Here is a 21,608-nt window from a genome sequence, read left to right on the forward strand (position 1 = left end):
CATAAAACTTTAACGTCGGCCAAGGTGGGCAGATCATGAGGTCAGGAGTTCAAGACCAACCTGGCCAACATGGTGAAACCCTGTCTCTACCAAAAATACAAAAAAATTAGCTGGGAATAGTGGCACGCACCTGTAATCCAAGCTACTTGGGAGGCTAAGGCAGAAGAATTGCTTGAACCTGGGAGGTGGAGGTTGCAGTGAGCTGAAATCGCGCCACTGCGCTCCAACCTGGATGACGGAGCAAGACTCTGTCTCAAAAACAAAAACAAAAAAAACACTTTAAGGTAAAAATCATTAATGTATATAAGGAAGGTAATTTAAAAATAAAAAATTGTTAAAGTTTTTGAACATATAATAGTTTAAAATGTATATGCTCTTCATAACATAGCCTCAAAATATATCAAAAATTGACAGAAAAAGAAATAATGGGCAAATTCACAATTATAATGAAAATTTTTAACACATCTTTTGAAATAATTGATACTGAAAATTTGGACTACACAATAAATCCATTTGACTTAATAGATTGATTGATTGAATGATATGTCTATCTAGAATATTGCATCCAACAAACGCAGAATGCACATTCTTTTCAACACTCACGGAACATTTTCAAAAATTGACCATATAGTAGAATATAAAGGAAGTTTTAGCAAATATATAAGGAGAGAAATCAGTTAAGATGTGTTACCTGCTCTTAGTGCAATTAATAAAAAATAATAACATAGGTATATATTATGTATAATAATATAAAAGTTCAAAAGACAATAATAATAAAAACAGAAAATTCCCATATGTTTGGATGTGGTAGTGGTTGAGAGGCAAGCATAGAACACAGAAGTAAAAAGGACACTATCTTGGTTTGCTCTATGTATTCAGGGATTGTTTAAATTTATTTAAGAAGATATTCATATAGTACTCATGCAATAGAAAAAGGTAGCAAATTTTACTCATACTCTTTCCTTTTCTCTGCCAATGCTAAATAAATTCTTAACCCCAAAGGGTGATTTTTAAAAGACACATGTTCTTTTCAACATAGGTATAAGTTGGACGCAGATTTGAATAAGCTCTCTGTAGTTCATCTGTGGTTGTGTACAAACTTTATCCCAGGTTGTTCAGGCCCAACACAGCTGCTCTGAGACCAGATAACTAGAAAACTAAAAAGAAGCTGTACCGCTTTAAGTGAAGAACGCTCCAGTCCTCAGGTGGAGTCATTTCTGGGCCCTGTGATAAAGCTCAGCTGGGAGGCTCCTCAATCATTACTACAGGGCAGGAGGGGCACGTTCTCATCAGCATGGTAAGTGACTACACGCCTATGCATTGTTGTAGAAAATTTTACTAATCTTATTTAGCCCTTTTCCCACAGCAAACAATTCTTAATAAAATTGTAATGCAAGAGAAGACATTTGTAAAGAAACATTTGTTTCTTTCAATATCCCTGTAGATGAGTTGGGAGCAGGTGTGGACAGGCTGTAATCTATTCCTCTGTAATGTTGCTTCTTTCAAGTTAAAGCTCAGTTGATTTGTAGTATCTTACTGCCATTAACTGAAGCACTGAAGCAAAAACCTCTCCTTCCTTTAGTTTTCACCTTTGTTTTAGGCTCAGAGTGCTGATTTTTCTGTAGATATTAATTGCTTCACTTTTCGTTACGCTGTTAAGAGTTTCTGAGGACTTCAGACTATGGCTGACCTCATAAATGCCTGGTAGGGTAAAGTGCGCAGACATCTTCTTTGCCCTCACTTGAGGTTAGTTCTTTGGGCACCACAATGAATAGAATAACTTACAATAATTTTGTTTTGGAATGACCTTTTCAGATCCATTTCCCCTTTATTCTGTGTCAGTTTTTCAGTATCTTTGAATTTTTAATTCTTCAATGGAAGCAACATTTCGAACTGCTTCTTCATCTTTGATTTCTCACCCCATTGGCCTATCTGTCCAACATTTTAAAAACTTTAAATTGTTTTGCTTTTAAAAATTATGCCTTTCAACATGAGAGAGACTTGTGATAATAGCATGTTCTGTATCCTGACTATCACTGTCAACATTCTGGGTGTGATTTTGTATTACGGTTTTGCAAGATATTTCCACTGGGGAAGTGGGTAAGGGATACAAGGGATCTTCCTATGTTATTTCTTATGACTGCATATCAATCTACAAAGATCTCAAAGTTAAAAGTTTAATTGAGAGTTATGCTTTTCTAGTAATTCAAATAATCCTTATAGCAGCGTTTAATAATGTGCTATGACTTATCAGTGTTGACGTTCAGTGGGCATTTTATAGTCTTCTCTTTTATAGTGTGACTAATATTTTCATAGAGAATTTGGAAAAAAGGGAGAGGCTAAGAGAAGAATAAGGTGAAGATAGTCTTCTACACCCTTGGACAGAGTTATGTTATAAGCTAAGCTTCTTCAAAGACCAAGGATGCTTGGTAGGCCAGGCTATTCATGCTGAGCTCAAAAAGAAAAGCATCACTCTGCTTTCGGGGTCCCTTGAACAGACCACGTGAAGAGGAACAATTTTTTTTTATATTAGTGATTATTTGTATTGTGAATATTATGAACAAATACTACATGTACACCTGAATTTTACTTGTCACTATAACAAAGGACTGGGTGGTAGCCAGTGGAGAAGACAGAGAAATCTACATGTGAACTTTATGAAGTAAGAGGTTTTAATGATGTAGAAACAATGAACATTCATCCTCTCCTTTAAAAATTTTAACTTTAAGGAGCCAAGTTTTGATCCGATTACAGCAGCTAATATATTTACAGCACTTTAAGTCCTACAGAAGGGGAGAAGAATAAGATTAAGGTTATCTGAAGCCTGATAAGGGGTATCCAAAGCCTGTTTATAACAGAATGTGCTGTTTTGAGAGGTGGAATGTTAGTATGTCCTAAGTGAAGTGCTTTCTAAATTAGAGAGACTGATAGTTGCACAGAAAAGAAACGAGAAGGAAGCCCTACTAAGATAGTGAACTTGAATTGGTCATGAAGCAAAAAGGGCTGTGTTACGCCTTGTGAATCACAGAGACAAAGTACAAAGGTTTGATGCCACTAAACATGAGCAGAGTCCAAGTCAGACTGCAGGGGTGTGGCCGACCAGAGCCCTCTTCCTACTTCCCTCTCACTAGTGGTCTGTGTAGACCAGTGGTCCTCGACCTTTTTGGCACCAGGAACCAGTTTTGTGGAACACAATTTTTCCATGGAGTCGGTGGTGGGGGATGGTTTCTGGATGGAACTGTTCCACCTCAGATTGTCAGGCATTAGTTAGATTCTCATAAGGAGCCTGCAGCCTAGATCCCTTGCGTGCACAGTTCACAATAGGGTTAGTGCCCCTAGGAGAGTCTAATGCTGCCACTGATCTGACAGGAGGCAGAGCTCAGCCAGTAATGCTCACTCACCTGCCGCTCACCTCCTGCTGTGAAGTCCAGTTCCTAACAGGCCACAGGCTGGTACTGGCCTGTGGCCTGGGGGTTGGGGACCCCTGTGTAGACCACAGATGAGGGATTGACAGGAGGTCTGAGGTCTTTCAGTAGTTGAATCTCAGGCTTTGGGGCAGTGTAGCCATGAACAAGGGCAGGGTTTCTCCTCAGCTTATGTAGTTGAACAGCTCAAAGGGTCCTGATGATGCGGAAGACATGGGGGTCTCACTCTCCAAGATGCCCCAAATAGATTTGTTTCAGCACCACTGTCAATCAAACCACGTCAATATTAAGATCAGCAACTGCTATTACCTTAGATTTTTTAGGATTTAGCTTTTTCTTTCCTTCTCTTAAAAAAAGTAGGTCATTGTCTGTTTGACAGAATAGTTGTTTGCCTTAAAAAAAAAAAAAGGATGATTTGAAGTGGGATGGGGGAATATGAAGGCTGATGAAGGTGGAAGAAATAGTAAAGTTTAGACAAGAAAACAAAATCACTACCCAGGTATTACTAGACTTAATATCTTGATGCATTTTCTTTTAGATTTTTGTGCCTATTTTTGAACAGATTTGACATCATACTCTATATACAATTATGTATCTTATGTGCTTTTTACTTAATATGTTATAAGCATTTCCCATGTCATTCATCTTTTTTTTTGGGTAAACATTTAAGGGTTGCATAACATGCCATTGTGTTGATGTATCATCCTTTAAATGCCCAACAATATATAAATGGTTAGATTAAATAGATTGGTTTTTGGTTTTCCTGCTTATGAATTATGATGCTGTGAATGCCATCAGCCTACATCTTTGCATTTTAGAGTCTTTCTTTTGTAATTTGTTTGTTTATATCATTTGCCTATCTAGTGGATGTCTTAAGTGTTTTTTTTTTTTTTTTTAGAAAGTTGATGTATATAAAATCCATTTTTATCTCTATATGTTTGTTATAAAACTTTTACATTTTGGAATTGTTAAATCGATTGCATTTTGCCTTGTAAAATTTCCCACTAGTTTTAAGTTTAGTGTATCCATCCTTATTCAGAGTGCATATGAATGGTAAAGATAATATTTTAAATTTATCTGCAATGAGTTTTAGTACCTGACAAGACTATATATTGATTTTGGTTTTATTTCTTTCCAATAACTAGCTAATTTTCTTTCTAGACAAGTCCACCTGATATATATATATAATTACACACACACACACACACACACACATCTCACCCATATTAAAAGAATAAAGTGAAATGAGTTGTATTTTGATTTGCTTTTTTTTTGTGTGTGTGTGTGTGTATTTGTCTTAATTCAATTCTTAGCCCAGTACAGAGTAGGTGCTTAATTTATGTTGTTAAAATAAACTTTTTAATGGAATTTAAATCCCTGGTTTAATTGTCCCTGAAGTTTAGCTGGACCCTGGGTCTTGGTTTCCATGAAACACTTTTGATTATCCTTATAACACATTCCTCCGTGGCCTTAAGCTGGCTAGGTTTCTGTCATTTGTAACCAGAAGTGCTGAGTAACAGATCTCCTGTTGTCTAAACACCTGCTCAGTTCCAACTCACCATGACTTATTTCAGAGGGAGTGCCTTTCCATCCACATCGGTCAAGCTGGCATCCAGATTGGGGACGCTTGCTGGGAACTCTATTGTCTGGAACATGGAATCCAGCCAAACGGCGTTGTTCTCGACAGTCAACCGGATCAGCTGGAAAATGCAAAAATGGAGCACACAAATGCATCTTTCGATACCTTCTTCTGTGAGACAAGAGCTGGGAAGCACGTGCCTAGAGCACTCTTCGTGGACTTGGAGCCAACTGTTATAGGTACAATACATGTTCCATTCTAGCGCACTTAACTGGAGCCACACTCAGATCAAGTGAGTGGGATTATCAGGTTATACTGGTCTATCTGAACGAAATCACAGGGGCCATTCCCAAACGTAGAGGCTTACTCAATGGCCATGGGTGATTAACATGACAAACACAGCCAAAGGGAAGACTAGATTAGCTTTTTAAAATTTTAATTTAATTTAATTAACTTATTTATTTTAAGATGGAGTCACTCAGGTGGGACTGCAGTGGTGCCATCTTGGCTCACTGCAACCTCCGCCTCCTGGGTTCAAGCAATTCTCCTGCCTCGGCCTCCCAGTAGCTGGGATTACAAGCATACACCACCATGCCTGGATAATTTTTGTATTTTTAGTAGAGATGGACTTTCACCATATTGGCCAGGCTGGTCTTGAACTCCTGACCTCAAGTGACCCACCTGCCTTAGCCTCCCAAAGTGCTGGGATTACAGGTGTAAGCCACTACACTTGGCCTAGATTAGCTTTCTTTACCTGTGTGATGAAATGAATTAAGACCTGCTAATTGATCCACATGTGTATCATAACAGAACACTAAGTCTTTTCCTGGGTTCGAGAGCCATTTGCCAGAAGGCACTGGCAAAGAATCAAAAAGTTTTTTGATAGCTGCTTAAAAAGAGTAGAACATTTGAAAAGAATCCCAAAGGAACAAGAGGCCAAAAATATACTCTAGTTATGGGAAAAACAGTGCAATTACTAACAATACACTTTGTAGTATGTCATGCAAAAACTCTTCAGATGGAGCTAGAAAAATACAGGAGAGAGAAGGGGCTCTTACTGACGTAAGAGAAAAGCTAGAGAGTGGGGTAGATTTGGGTTTGATGTTGTGCATCCCATTATTTGTTGGTGTGTAATAAACTTCCCCTACATTTAGTGGTTTAAGGCAATAATACTTGCTGGTTTGTTCATGAATCTACAATTTGGGTGGGGCTCAGAAGCGACAGCTCCCCTGTGCTCCATGTGGTACCAGCTTGGAAGGCTCAAGTGGGAACTGGGGCATCCACTTTGAAAGTCATTCATTTACTTTGCTGTCCCTTGGTGCCGGCTGTTGACTGAGAGAGTGGGAGGGGTGGAGAAAACGAGAGGCTGATGAATTCACGGTCGTGATAAGAAGGAACTGAATATAACCCCATAAACACTTCAGCTGGGTGATGGGAGTACAAAGAGGAATAAATGCTGATTTTTGCCCTTGATGTGAAGATGCCTGTCTTAGTCAGCTCGGACTGCCGTATCAGAACACCACGGACTTGGTGGCTTACACAACAGTTGTTGATTTCTCACAATTCTGGAGGCTGGAAGTCTGAGACCAGGGTGCCCAGTGGTCAGCCTCGGGTGAAAGCTCTCTTCCCAGCTTGCAGATGGCTGGCTACCTTCTCACTGTATTCTCATATGGCAGAGAAATATATCTTTTCTTATATGGGCCCTAATCCCATAGTGAAGTCCTACCCTTACGGCCGACTTACTCACAAAGACTCACCTCCAGATACCATCACATTGGGGACTAGGGATTCAATGCATGAATTTTGGGGGGACACAGTCATTTAGTCCACAGCAGCTATTGTTTACTAGTAGGAGACCTGTACAGGTATTTTCCTCTAATTCTTTCAGCACTCTGTCAGGAGACACTACTATCATCCTCAATTTATAGACTAGGAACTTTATAAATCTTGGGGAAGTCAAGGAACTTGCCTAAGATCACTGAATTATTAGAGTAGAGCTGTGTTTGGTCCTAGGTTTGCCTTCTTATTAAATCTGTTGTCTTTCAACAGGGCAGTAGCCTAATCTAGTGAAGAAGAAAATATAAATAGTTATAACAATACTGTTGAAATTGAGCCATATAAAATTGCCAGTGTATGACTATTTTTTGACCTAAAAAAGTTAATTTTATTGTGCATGATACAACTTAATAGACATTCTACAACAGGGGTGTCCAATAATTTGGCCTCCCTGAGACACACTGGAAGAAGAATAATCATCCTGGGCCACACATATAATCGCAAAACAATCTCATAATGTTTTAAGAACGTTTACCAATTTGTGTGGGAACGCATTCAAAGCCATCCTGGGCGGCATGCAGCCTGGGGGCTGCGGGATGGACAAGCTTGCTCTGCAAGGCGGAAGGAATGAATAACTAGGGAGTCATCAAATATGTTTGTTTGTTTTTTAGAGCGAGAGACTGGGTCTCGCTCTGTCACCCAGACTGGAGTGCAGTGGCATAATCATAGCTCAGTGAACTCCTGGGCTCAAGCAATCCTCCCACTTTGGGCTCCTGAGTAGCTTGGACTACAGGCACATGTCACTACATGTGGATAAGTTTTTTTTTAATTTATTTTTTTGAGACAGAGTTTTGCTCTTTTTGCCCAGGCTGGAGTGCAATGGCATTATTGCTGCTCACTGCAACCTCCGCCTCCCAGGTTCAAGTGATTCTCCTGCCTCAGCCTCCCGAGTAGCTGGGATTACAGGTGCACGCCCTGCTAATTTTGTATTTTTAGTAGAGACGGGGTTTCACCATGTTGGCCAGGTTGGTCTGGAACTCCTGACCTCCAGTAATCCACCTGCCTCGGCCTCCCAGACTGCTGGGATTAATAGGCGAGAGCCACTGTGCCAGGGCAATTTTTTGTTTTTTATAGAGATAGGGTCTCACTATATTGCCCAGGCTAGTTTCAAACTCCTGACCTCAAACAATGCTCTCACCTTGGCCTCCCAAAGTGCTGGGATTCCAGGCATGAGCCACCACACCCAGCCTCACACACCTTCTCATGAGGGGACAGCATCTGCAAATTCAGTCATGAAGGAATGCCCCGCAAGTGCAACCAGGAGTTCAGTGTGGCCAGGCATCAGTGTGAGCAGGAGCGCAAAGCAGGGGACGAGGCTGGGAAGATGGTCAGGGGCAGGCTCAAGGGGGAAGTTAGCGCAAAGTGAGGAGTTGTGGTCAGAGAAAGGAATTTGCACGTTTAGGATTTTGGCAGTGGGAGAGTTCTGAGTGAGGATGATTGAAGTGGAGTGCAGTAGAATGACCGTAGTTAAGGAAGCTAAGGAGCCATCGAATAATTGTTCAAAAACCATTGAAGTCTCTGAGGATGTTGATTGAGGGCACCATGCTGGGTACTAAAGCCCCTCAGCAACCTGTGCCCGGGAAGTTAGAATGGATGGCATGGATTACTGATGAACGGCAGGTGCTGCAACCACTAAGCCCTGAGATAATGGATTTTATGGAAGTAATTTGTGAAGCTATTGACCCTCAAGATCCCGACCCAACATTGCCATGAAGAAGGAAGCTTCCGTAAATTACCTCCCTAGCCTGAATGCAGCCTTACAGCTTCAGATGAGAAGAAAAATAGTCCACCCAGAATGACACATTCACTTATATCTTGTTTATAAATACATCTTTTAAACATCCTAGCTCTGGGGGAGGTTTGTGTGTAAGCTAGTTAAAAGTTATTTAAACTCAATTTTAATAAATATTATTTGAGAGGTTGCCAAATTGGAGTTTAGAAATTCTTGGTCACCCACAGGAAGGCACGGTGAATTGAAAAACAGTTGTGCTCTTATTAAACAGAAACACAATGCATCTCTCCTTAGGCTGTGAGCTCCTAGGACTGGCTCAGCTATCTGCTGCCAAGGCTGGTGGTGTATAATGAGGTAAATCTGCATAAATGCATGTCATGAAGCCAGTTCTATCATTGTTACTTATAATTGCTGTTGTTATATGGGCCGTGCGTTGTGCCCTATGTTCTCGTAACAGCTCAATGGGGTAGATCTTGTTATAATCCTTATTTATGAGCTAAAATCATTGACTAAGTAACTTCTCTCTAGCTTAGTGAGGGAGGCAAGATAGGAACCCAGGAAACTGATTCTTGAAACATGCATTTAACTACTAAGCAATGCAGTATCCCACAGTAACCAGGGCAGCAGTCCCAAAGCCTACTTAGGCCTGAAACACTGCTGCTTAATCATCAGGAATAATGCTATTTGAGGAATTCTAAGGTGGGGGAGTAGGGCATGCTGCCCAGGGTTTTAAAAGGCAATGAGACCTGGCATGGGTTGCCCTCAGTTGTATTGGATACTGCCAACATCTTAACGCCAATTGTCCTGCGTCATGCATTTATGCACTCGGCGTTTGGGTCGTGTGGGCATTTGAGTTTGCCGTGCCTTGCCTGTTAAATCCTCTTTTAAAGCAGATTTAAAAGATGGATATACCTTTAATTTTTAAATTTATTTTATTTTATTTTACTTTTTTTGAGACAGAATTTCACTCTTGTTGTCTAGGTTGGAGTGCAGTGGCATGATCTCGGCTCGCTGCAATCTCCTGGGTTCAAGTGATTCTCCTGCCTCAGTCTCCCGAGTAGCTGGGATTACAGGTGACCACCACCACGCCTGTCTAATTTTCTGTATTTTTAGTAGAGATAGAGTTTCACCATGTTGGCCAGGCTGGTCTCGAGCTCCTGACCTCAGGTGATCCACCTGCCTCAGCCTTCCAAAGTGCTGGGATTATAGGTGTGAGCCACTGCACCCTGGATATGCCTTTCTGTGTGCTTTTGCAGCACACAGTTGGCTATTTGTAGATAAAAATAGTTGTCTCGAAATGCCAATGTGTCCTAGGGTGGGCAGTGGGTTGAAGCGTGTCCCCCTAAATTCATATCCATCTGCAACCCCAGAATGTGACTTTATTTGGAAACAATGTCTTTGTCAATGTAGTTAGTTAAAATGAGGTCCTCCTGGATTAGGGTGGGCCCTAATGCTAAAGAATTGTGTCCTTATCAGAGGAGAGAGCACAGATACCCACACAGGGGAAAAGGCTTGTATGCCAGAGATAGAGATTGGAAGGGGATAGCTAGAAGCCAGGGAGAGCTAAGAATTGTGAGTCACCAGGTGCCAGGAGAGGTGTTTGGATCAGATGCTCCCTGGGGCCTCCAGCAGGAACCAAGCCTACCAACGCCTTGGTGTTAGACTTCTGGCCTCTGGAGCTGTTAGGAAATAAATTCCTATTGTTTTAAGCCACGATATTTGTTGTCATTGGTTATGGCAGCCCTGGGAAACTAATAAGGGGTGTGTGGTAGAAAAACATACTTTCCATGTCTATGTAAAAAATTCCACTTTTCCTGGACTAAGACAGGCTAATTCAGCACTATCTAAATTCCATTCCTGGACCACAACATTGAGAGAAAGCATGGCGGTCACGTACAGGGAGGCCCCCGGAGGAATAGCAGCAGGTCGACGGCTGAATTGTACTGAGTGCACCGACCTCCTTTCACTCTCTGCAGATGGGATCCGGACGGGCCAGCGCCGTTCACTCTTCCACCCTGAGCAGCTCCTTAGCGGAAAGGAGGATGCTGCCAACAACTATGCACGAGGCCGTTACTCTGTGGGATCAAAGATCATCGACCTCGTGCTGGAGAGGACCCGGAAGCTGGCAAGTGGCTCCCCCTCGCCTCCGAGTAGGCTGTGCCTGGGGCATGTGGGGTCCTGCAGCAGAACTCACAAGCATTATCTGCTGTCACCATCGCCACCGTCTCCCTGGTCATTGGCCTGGGTGCTCAGAACTGGGGAGGGGCCCTCATCTTGGCTTCGATTTCCCCTTGTTAGTAGGAAGGGGATAGGGACCTGTACACTTACTGGGGGTCCCCTGATCACCCGATCATCCCTGCTTCTCCTAACGCAGGGTTCATCTTGTTATCAGAGACTCCCATAGCACTCTAAAACTTGTCACTTTCCAAGAGTAACGTGTCATTTTCCAAGAGTAACTGATGTTTATGAAGTCAGCAAGAGGCACTCCCTGTCTGGAGATGCGTGACTCTATTCACTGCCAGTTAATTCCTCTTTAGGGGCCCGAGTCTGGAGACCCTTTGCTGAGTAAGGGTTTTGGTATTTGGCATATTTGTTAGCTACTACAACGCCTTTTACACCAGCATGCCAGATGGAGCATAGACGGCGGGGGGGGGGGGGCCGGGATGTTATTTTGCTTCAGTGTTTTGTCGTTTTCTTTGTTATGGATAAAGGCCTTGCTTGCGACCACATACAGGTAAGTGCACAGAGGTCAGTGAAAAACAGGTGGATATTTATGCTCTGCTTATAATAAAGCTCTGAAGTGCTTTGCCTACTCCGTAAGTCCCCTTGAGAGTATTTCGAAGTAGCTATGTTTGTTGTGGAGTTAACAATGGCAAAGGAGTCCTTTCTGAAAGTTTTTGTTTTGGGGAAACCTGTTGTATCCTACCACTACAGTCCAATTCACTGCTTCTGGATTTATTCAGCTGAATTCTCACATCTCATTTACTTTTCTCAGGCAGAACAGTGTGGTGGACTTCAGGGATTTTTGATTTTCCGAAGCTTTGGAGGAGGCACTGGTTCAGGGTTTACATCTCTCTTAATGGAGAGGCTCACAGGAGAATACAGCAGAAAGACTAAGCTGGAGTTCTCGGTCTACCCAGCCCCCAGGATCTCCACTGCTGTGGTAGAGCCTTATAACTGTGTCCTCACCACCCACTCCACCACAGAGCACACGGACTGTACCTTCATAGTGGACAACGAGGCTATCTATGATATATGCCAACGTAAACTCGGTGTTGAACGCCCCTCTTATGCCAGCATCAATAGATTGATGGTTCAGGCAGTATCTTCCATCACTGCCTCCCTCCGGTTTGAAGGGCCCTTGAATGTGGACCTAATTGAATTCCAGACCAACCTAGTACCTTATCCGAGAATACATTTCCCCATGACAGCCTTCGCCCCCATCGTCTCTGCTGACAAAGCCTACCGTGAGCAGTTCTCCGTGTCAGACATCACCACCGCCTGCTTTGAGTCCTCCAACCAGCTGGTCAAGTGCGATCCTCGGCTTGGGAAGTACATGGCCTGCTGCCTACTCTACAGAGGCGACGTGGTCCCTAAGGAAGTGAATGCAGCAATCGCAGCCACGAAGTCGAGGCACTCTGTTCAGTTTGTAGATTGGTGTCCAACTGGTTTCAAGGTGGGCATCAACAATCGGCCGCCCACGGTGATGCCAGGTGGGGACCTGGCCAAAGTCCACCGGGCCGTCTGCATGCTGAGCAACACCACAGCAATCGTGGAGGCCTGGGCCCGCCTGGACCACAAGTTTGACCTCATGTATGCCAAGAGAGCATTTCTGCACTGGTACCTCAGAGAAGGCATGGAAGAAGCAGAGTTCTTGGAGGCCAGGGAAGATCTGGCAGCCTTGGAGAGGGATTATGAGGAAGTGGGGCAAAGTTTCTGAGGCATGTATGATGGGTGCAAATGAACATCAAGTTAAAATGGCATGTTTTCTTTTCAAGCCGTTATATGCCTAGTGAATAGTTTCCCTGATGAGAAGAGAAACGAAATCAAATCAGGCAAGACTCTAGGTTCCACACTAAATTAAGTGGGTCAGTACCAACAACGAACGCATTCTTTCCTGGTCTACTGGTACAAGCCAGCTCTGCTACCTGGGAATCTTTGGAAGCTTAGAGTCCTTTGAACTGCTGGGTCACTTCTAGGTGGGATTTTTTTTGTTTTACCAAGAGACAATGAAATCCTAAAGTTTATGCTTTCCCTTTCTGGTACCTGAAGTAGAAACGAGCACATATTGATTACGAATGTTTTTTCCCCCATATCTATATTTTGACACTGATTAAATCATAAATATTTTCAGTATGATTCTTTTTCTTCTTTGAAATGTGTGCCCAAAGGGCTCAGTTTGCTCAGTTTGCTTTTTATGTAAACAAACTTGGGTCTGTCTAAAACTTGAATTTGCGTGTCTTGCAGGTCAGAGGTGAAAGCCATCTCTTTCACTTCCCTGTCCTGGAGGTGGTATTCTCAAAGTGTCGCCAGCGTAACTCTGTGCCAGAGTCACTTCAGAAGTTCAGTAAAAACGCAGATCATTGAGCTTCTCTATCGACTTGCTAAGCTAGAATCCTGGGGGCTGGAGGGACTGTGTCTTAATGATTTGAGATTTACAAAAACACTAAATGGAATGAATTTTTGGCACCGAATAGTTCCATTTGAGAAAATAATTGACTCTGGACAAAGCTATAAATGCATTAAAACCACTAGCGAGATTTTAAATAACCACAATATTTAGTCTCACTAATATTGGAATTAAGGCAACTTAGATGCTGCAAAGGTACTGAGTTGGGCTGAGGTGTTGCTCTTGGACTGATGGTAGATAATCCTCAGGAGCCTTATCCACCTGTGCCGTTTAACCTGTCAGCCCTCACCCTTCAGCTATACTCACTCTTAGCCTCAACCGGGTACAAGCTTTTGGCTTAGGTAGACATCGGAAGATACGAGGCACTAAAGCCTTGGCTGGAGGCATGAAGTTGTGTATCTGTTTTGAGATTCCTCAAACTACAAGGCTGCTACCTTCTTGCTTGTGTACCTGGACTCAAAAATGGACCCTCTGTATGTTTTTTTTTTTTTTTTTTGGCAAAATCTATTTTTTAAAGTATTTATAGGTTCTCAGCAACATTGACTGGAAAGTATAACCCTCCATTTTTAACAGTTTCTTGGGAGATTCTTTTACATACTAAAATCACTCCCCTGAGATGTGGTCTTTAAGAGTAGTACTCAAACAATGTACCATTTTGCCTGCTTTCAGTTGAAACCCCCATTCTCACCGTGGAAGCCAATAACCACTGTTTGGTGGAAATGATATTTAGCTACTCTTCAATGCCAGTAAGGGTTTTTGTTTTTGTTTTTTGTTTTGTTTTTGTTTTTGTTTTTTTCCCAGCACAGACAACTATCGCTGAGTTTTTGCTCAGTCGCCAAGTCTCTAAGTATCTGGCTGTGTCCCCTTTGGACTCCACTTCCAAGCTTCTCTGCCAAGGGATCAACTTCTGTTCACACGAAAACAACCTCATACCAGGGTGTGTTTGGAGCATGGAGCCTGTTAATTGAGATGCCAGGATTCCTGGTATAGTAGCAGGGAAAGGAACATGACTCTCATTCTCATGTCTTTGATTTGATGGGATCAAACATTTGGAGGTAGGTAAGTTAAAAAAAATTATTTTCTCTAAACAAAAGGAATGATTTGGTGAACTTTAGTGTTTCTTCACTATATCCAACACAGACCAACAATATCTCGAGTTGGCTCTTTATTGAAGTGTGGAAGAAAACTGTTACTGAGCAAAAGGGCTTGCTGCCCAGTGTGCTAGAAACCAACACTGTTGCATTGCATTTTTGAGAAAAGAAAGGCTTTTATTGTGAATTGACCAACAAGAAGATAGAAATTCAGCTCAAATCTGTCTCCCTGTGCTGGCTCTATGGCAGCATTTTTATTAGAAAAGGTTTAGTGGGTAGGTTCTGGGATTAGTAGGTCATTGATAGAAGGAAAGGGAAGGTCTGAAAGGTCTTCATGCTTCCTCATGGGTTATTTCCTCACGTTTCCTCATGGGATGCATGTACAAAATTAGAGTACATTAGTATGAAACATGGTGGAAGTTTGGGCTGCGACATCAGCAAGCTCATTCTGCAGAGACTCTGGTTGGCCATATTAGTTCAAACCAATTTCACCTAGTTAAAAAAATATCTTATAAGCAGAGAGAGTTTCAGCATTTTATCAAATTCTTTCTTTTCTTATCTGCCATCCTGAAAACTCAATAATTTCTCTTAGTCATTGATTTCTTCAACTCTTTGGAGCAGTTTCAAAACCTTGTTCAATGGAAGGAATCTATGCTATTACTATCATTGTTTTAAATAATGGAAGTTTGGTTAGATTTAGCCCCCTAGTTTAGTTCTCTGTTACTCTTCATTCTTTCTTGCATTACTATGCTTCCATCTGGGATTATTTCCCTTTTGACAAAATAACTCATTTTAGCAATCTTTTAATGTAGATCTGCTGACAGACAATCCTCTCTATTTTTATTTTTTCTCTAAACATGTTTAGATTGCCTTCATCTTTGAAGGATATTTTCTCTGGGTATAGAATTCTAGGTTGACAGTTATTTTGTTTCAGCATTTTGAAAGATGCCATTCCATAATTTTCTGGCTTTCATTATTTCTATTGAAAAGTCAGCTGTCAATCTTATTGCATCCTGGAAAGTAGTAGTGTTTTTTTTTGTTTTTTGTTTTTGTTTGTTTGTTTGTTTTGTTTTTCCTTTGGTGATTTAACAGTGATGTGCTTGGGTGTGGTTTTTATTATGTTCAACCTACTTTTTAGAGCTATTAGCATCTGTGGCTTGATGTCTCCTATCAGTTTTGGAAGATGCTTGGCCAATAGTTCTTCAAATATCATTTAAGTTTTCTTTCCTTTCCTTATGTGACTTAGACTATACATATAATTCCTTTACATTGTCCCATATGTTGCATGCACTTTTTAAAAAAATATTTTTTGTCTTTTTTCTACCTCTCTTTGCTTCCAACTACATATTTTTTACCTTACATAAGCTTTGGAAAATACTATGTGGAAATAATTTGACCTGTTCTATTAAACCCCAAAGACATTTCAGTTATATTTGTTGGTAGTTGTTAGATCTTTCTTTTTCACTGAAAATCCAATTGAACAGATACAGATCTATGTAATTTATGAAGAATTCTGTTACTGAATATTTTGTGTACAGGCAAAAGTCCATTTTTTAGTAGAGTTTAAAGTAGCTGTACTTTTGACAATTTATTCCAATGAGAGTTGGAAAGACTATGAAGAGTTGATAAGAATGTTTGTACTTGGCAAGACAGAGGCCCAGGGACATGAAATAACCTGTTTAATGTTATAAGTCTATAGGATGCCTTAAAGTGATGAATTAAATATTGTTTTATAAACTCTACATAACTTCCAGGGCCTTAGTTCTATTTATCTTTTGGCATTTCAAATTATCTGTTTTGTTTTTATTTTCATCCTTTTCTTATTTCTTCTGTTACACTATTTCAAGAGAGCAGAGCATTATTCTTAATCTTTGTACTTTTGGCATCTGACACAGTGCCATGCATATAGTAGATAGTAATGTCTGTTGAAGGTATATTGATATTCCTGAAAGATCTAGGAAACATATTAGGGTATATATTGTCCCTCTTATTGTCTTATTTTTCATGGTTCTATACTTCTTAATTTTGCATTTATGAGAGGTGGACCAAGGATATTTGAAAAGACTCAAGGATTTGTGAAGTAAGATATGGCAGAAGCCATATTTTATAGCAGCAGTTAAATAGAGGAAATGACACTAGGTTCTAGCTCAATTTTCATTATCAACACTGTCTGTTGAGACTGGCAAACTCACTTAATGTACTTTGGCTGAATATTTAACATTGGGATTAAGAAGTAATAATATTTGCCTTTCTCCCTTAAGGAGTGAGGAGGAGGTCATTGGAACAATGGTTGAGATAACTTTGAGGACTATAAACACTAATTAAATGTGATCTTGAGGTGGGAGCTACTGTATTCATCTGTGTATTTGTAGTGTCAGGCATATTGTAGGCACTCAAATATTTATTAAATTGGAAAGCACCTTATTTCCTACCCTACTGTAGTCACATCTATCTGATTTTAACTTCTAATATTCCTCTTTAATCTCCTCCTTAAAATTATTTTGAATCTTCACATATTTTCTACAGTCCCTGAGGAAAAATATTCTTTCCAAGACGGTTGGTTATCCTTGCACCTTCTCTCCTGACTCCTGTCTTCTAGGAGGCCTTTCTCCTTTGATCTCTCTTGTACATTCCGTCTCCCTATCTCCATTGATTTATTTTCTGTCCCCTACTTATAGGCTCAGTTTCCCCATTCAGAAAACCACCTTTATTCTGGATTCTACTATCCCTACAATGTGCTATCACATCTCTCCACTCTACAAAACTTTTAAAAAGGATATGCATGTGATGCCTCCAGCGCATCCTCTGTTTGCTCCCAACCTTTGTAATTTGGTGTCTCTCCACCATTATACTGATGCTATTTTCTTGAAGATCACCCATAATGCCTTATTCATCAAAGCAATGACTTTCTCAGCCTTCAAGTTGCTTGACCTTAAGCATTTGCTGATTCTCATGAAACCTTTCCTTTGTGACACTACTTGGTGCTTTTCCTATGTCTGAGATCTTCCCAGACTCTCCTTCTATACTGTCATTTTGTTTTTCTTCTATTTATTATTATTATTTGACACGGGGTCTCACTCCATTGCCCAGTCTGAAGTGCAGTGGCATGTTCAATTGAACTCTGTTAAATATGATTTGTTTAAAGGTTTTATTTTAACAGAAGAATGAATTCCATCAATTCTACTTCAGTAATGTGTCCAGAACCCATTCCCTTCTTTCTCTTCCACTCTTCTCCCCTTCACCAGGGCACTGGGCTCTAAACGCTCTTCTGCTTTTCATTTTGTCTTCCTGACCCAACCGACTCACTACTGTCTGACTGAACCTTCTGAAGCACAGCTTGGATTACACTGCTTCTTCACTCAAAGCTTTAATGATTCCCCATTGCCTGAACATAAGGCCCAAACTCCTGTATGTGGCATGCAGAGCCTGTCCCAACAAGCTCTGACTCAAACTTCTCTTCCATTCTTCACTGTCATTGTGTGCATTCCATTCCAACCAGACTTGCCCCCATTTCCCATGGGGCACAGTGGCTCATGCCTGTAATTCCAGCATTTTGGGAGGCCAAGGAGAGAGGATCACTTGAGCCCAGGAATTCGAGACCAGCCTGCGCAACATAGTGAGACTCTGTGCTTAAAAAAAAAAAAAAAATTAGCCAGGCATGGCACCCACATTTAGTCCCAACTACTTGGGAGGATGAAGTGGGAGGACCACATGAGCCCAGGATGTTGAGGCTGCGGTGAGCTGTGATTGCACCACTGCACTACAGCCTGGGCAACAAAGCAAGACTGTCTCAAAAAAATAAAGCAAAATAAAATTTACTCTTCAACGTACATGTGTTGTTTCTCGTTCAGCCACTGGAGGGCACTAGTGAAGTGCTTAAATAACAGATCTGCTGTTGAGTTTTTGGTGCTCTAGAGGGTGTGTGTGTGTGTGTTTGTGTGTGTATGAGTACTGACACATTGGGAAAAATACTATTTATAGATTTTCTTTTGTTTTTAAAAGTTAATCTACTAAAGGTAATAACCAAAGTATTTCTTAAGCTTTTATGTTCAGCTTGTGAATCTTATTATTCATAAGCCTAGAGAATTTGTATAATCACTTTTAAAGAGAATACACATGAATTTTGGGTCTCCTTTACAGTCTTAGATAAATGCTCTTAAATATTTTAGGTTGCCTATAAATTTAATATATTTCTTTTGAAGAGTTTGACAAACTTTCCCAAGCACTGTAAATAATTCTTTAAAAATCTAATAAATTAAACTATACCTATGGTAATTAAGCAGTCTTCAGTGTTCTAAAACTTTCTACAAGCGATTAAGATTTGTACTTAAGATCACAAGTGTAAAATTATTGACAACATTTACACTTTTAAAAATTGGAATTACATGGCTGACTACAATTGTATTAGGCCAAACACTCTTAAATATTATACATGCTGTTTCTGAAATGCCAAGTTGGCACAGCTTCCTTATCACAGAAGCTTCAGTACATCCTGATTTAATGGATTCACTTATGATTATTTATTGAGCACCCGTCACGTGCTCATCCCAGTTCCAGGCATGGGAGATACAACATTGAACACAATAGAAGCAGCCCCTGCCCTCATGGAGTTTATGTTGTAGTAAAAGACAATAAACACAATAAGTTAGTAAATTGCCCCACAGGTTAAAAGATGGCAGGTGCTTTTGGGAAAAAAGTAGAGGACAGTAAGAGGGAATGGATTACAGCTTCAAAAAAGTGGGCACCGTAGCCTCCAAAGAAAGAAGCTTTGACAAGGACTTCAAGGGAGCGACAAGGGAGACTGCAGTTATTTGCGGGGAGAACATTCCTGGTAAGAGGAACTGTCAGAGGAGTTCGAACCAGACCGACTCCATCCTGAGTGAGCTCTAGGAAAATGAAGCTGGAACTTGCTGGGCTGACTCCCAGAAAGTTGGGTATTCCTGGCCCTGAGATGTTTATGGTTAAGGGAACAGATTGATAACATTTACTAAACAGACTCAGACTTGGAAGTGTCCTGATATCCCGATATCTTGAGAACAGAAGCATGCCTAAGTTTGCTTTAAATATAATAATATTGATTCTTACAAAAAATAGTAATTAAGAAAATTAATCCTTTATCACAAACCCTGGTAGCAGATGACATCCCCCCGATCTTTTTTTATCCTATATTTAAACAAGCATTGTACCTAGGTTGGACAGGTTCCTCCTCTTACTTTCGGGACCGTCCTACTCTGTCTATGGAGTAGTTCCTCTTTCAATTCCTTTGCTTTGGCCCTTGGACTTGCCTGGGTTCTTTTCTGCACGAGATCCAAGAACTGTCTATTGGGGTCTGCATCGGGATCCTTTCTGGTAACAGAACCAGCAGCGAAGATTTAGAAAGGGGAGCCACGGAGGGAGAAGGAAAGCAGTGGAGTGTCCTGGAAGCCAAGTTGGAAAAAAGTATATCCAGGAGGAGGTCACGGTCGTGGTCCCATGTGTTAAAGGATGCTCCTAAGTCATGTGAGTGAGGGCTGAGGCTTGGCTGCTGGATTTAGGCTGACCTTGAAGAGAGGGTTCAGTGGAATGACAGGGATGCAAGCCTGATTAATGGGGGTTGAATGGAGAATGAAAGAAGAGAGAGTATAGAAAGAAATTGTCAGAGCGTTGCTGTAAAAGGAAGCAGAGTAACTTGCTACTGTCTGGAAGAGGTGATAGGTCAAGAGTTGTTGGCTGGGCGCGGCGGCTCACACCTGTCATCCAGCGCTCTGGGAGGTGGATGTGGGAAGACTGCTTGAGCCCAGGAGTTTGAGACCAGCCTGGGCAACATAGTGGGACCCTGTCTCCATTTTTGTTCTTTTAAGAGTGTTGTTTCTAGCATTGGAGAAAGAAAAATGGGTTTGCTTGCTAGTGTGAATGATGCAGAGGAGGAGGTGGCATCGATGATGTGGGAGGAAGACAGAAAGGTTGTTGGATCCATGTTTTAAGTGGGTGAGAGGGGATGGGAACTTAGAGTGTGACACAGAGGTTGTCCCTACACAGAAGCACGGATGATTCATCTAACTCAATAGGAAGGAAGGCAGAGTGTGCGTGTACAGGGGCTCTCAGGGTGAAGACGTGGCGGTGAGGTTCCTGTGAACACAGTGTGTGAGTACAGGCGCGCTCAGGGTGAAGACGTGGCGGTGAGGTGTCTGTGAACAGAGTGTGTGAGTACAGGGGCTCTTAGGGCGAGGACATGGCGGTGAGGTGTCTGTGAACAGAGTGTGTGAGTACAGGGGCTCTCAGGGCGAGGACATGGCGGTGAGGTGTCTGTGAACAGAGTGTGTGAGTACAGGCGCTCTCAGGGCAAGGACATGGCGGTGAGGTGTCTGTGAACAGAGTGTGCGTGTACAGGGGCTCTCAGGGTGAAGACATGGCGGTGAGGTTCCTGTGAACAGAGTGAGTACAGGGGCTCTCAGGGCGAGGACATGGCGGTGAGGTGTCTGTGAACACAGTGTGTGAGTACAGGGGCTCTCAGGGCGAGGACATGGCGGTGAGGTGTCTGTGAACACAGTGTGTGAGTACAGGGGCTCTCAGGGCGAGGACATGGCGGTGAGGTGTCTGTGAACACAGTGTGTGAGTACAGGGGCTCTCAGGGTGAAGGCGTGGCGGTGAGGTTTCTGTGAAATTGTGCTCCAGTTGCTTAATGAAGAGGGAGTAAGGTCACCAGCTGAGGTTGGAAAGGGAAGGGTGTACTAGAGGTTTGAGGAGAGAAGAAAATGAGTGAAAGTCTAAGAAGTAGGAGCAGGAGTGGCAGAAGGAAGCGTGGTATAAACGCTGGGCCGTCCGAACAGCCCATCTAAGGAGTCCAGTGAAGATTCTAAGGTGAGATCAGTCCGTGTGTGTGTGTGTGTGTGTGTGTGTGGTGTGTTGTGTGTGTATGGTGTGGTGTATGTTTGTGATGTATGTGGGTGTGTGGTATGTGTGTGTGGTGTGTGTGTGGTGTATGGTGTGTGTGTGGTGTGGTGTGTGAGTACGTGTGTGTATGTGTGTGTGTGGTGTGGTGTGTGGTGTAGTGTGTGTCTGTAATTGTGTGTGTGGCGTGTGTGTGGTGTGTGTGTGGTGTGGTGTGTGTGTAGTGTGGTGTGTGTGGGGTGTGTGGTGTGGTGTGTGCATGGGGTTTGTGTGTGGTGTGTGTGGGGTGTGTGGTGTGGTGTGTGCATGGGGTGTGTGTGTGGTGTGGTGTGTACGTGGGGTGTGTATGTGGTGTGTGGTGTGTGTGTATGGTGTGTGTGTGGGGTGTGCAGTGTAGTGTGTGCACAGGGTGTGTGGTGTGGTGTGTGTGTGTGGTGTAGTGTGT

The 21,608-nt window shown here is 42.0% G+C and overlaps 1 protein-coding gene and 1 long non-coding RNA gene across 3 annotated transcripts; one reads left to right on the forward strand and one right to left on the reverse strand.

The window, feature by feature from the left end:
• The first annotated feature begins 873 nt into the window (after positions 1–873).
• On the forward strand, positions 874–13,503 carry LOC105494385 (tubulin alpha like 3). Its single transcript, XM_071070523.1, has 4 exons — positions 874–1,297; positions 5,000–5,243; positions 10,549–10,701; positions 11,572–13,503. The coding sequence occupies exons 1-4, from the start codon at positions 1,295–1,297 to the stop codon at positions 12,510–12,512; spliced, it is 1,341 nt and encodes a 446-aa protein (XP_070926624.1). The 5' UTR covers positions 874–1,294; the 3' UTR covers positions 12,513–13,503.
• On the reverse strand, positions 2,650–10,638 carry LOC105494384 (uncharacterized). 2 transcript variants are annotated; one of them, XR_011608331.1, is made up of 5 exons: positions 10,530–10,638; positions 6,974–7,067; positions 4,985–5,125; positions 3,402–3,688; positions 2,650–2,783 (listed from the first exon to the last, which is right to left on the reverse strand). It is a non-coding gene; the product is annotated as an uncharacterized lncRNA (long non-coding RNA). The 2 variants fall into 2 exon arrangements; XR_011608332.1 differs by having other exon boundaries at positions 10,470–10,592.
• Positions 13,504–21,608: the final 8,105 nt, after the last annotated feature.

This window comes from Macaca nemestrina, chromosome 9 (assembly GCF_043159975.1).
Source record: "Macaca nemestrina isolate mMacNem1 chromosome 9, mMacNem.hap1, whole genome shotgun sequence".
Taxonomy (NCBI): Eukaryota; Metazoa; Chordata; class Mammalia; order Primates; family Cercopithecidae; genus Macaca; species Macaca nemestrina.

Bases quoted from the DNA above. Each gene is read 5' to 3' on its own strand.
- LOC105494385 (XM_071070523.1), top strand. The intron at 5,244-10,548 runs GTACAATACATG...CACTCTCTGCAG, and splicing joins CTTGGAGCCAACTGTTATAG to ATGGGATCCGGACGGGCCAG. The intron at 10,702-11,571 runs GTGGCTCCCCCT...TTTCTCAGGCAG, and splicing joins GAGGACCCGGAAGCTGGCAA to AACAGTGTGGTGGACTTCAG.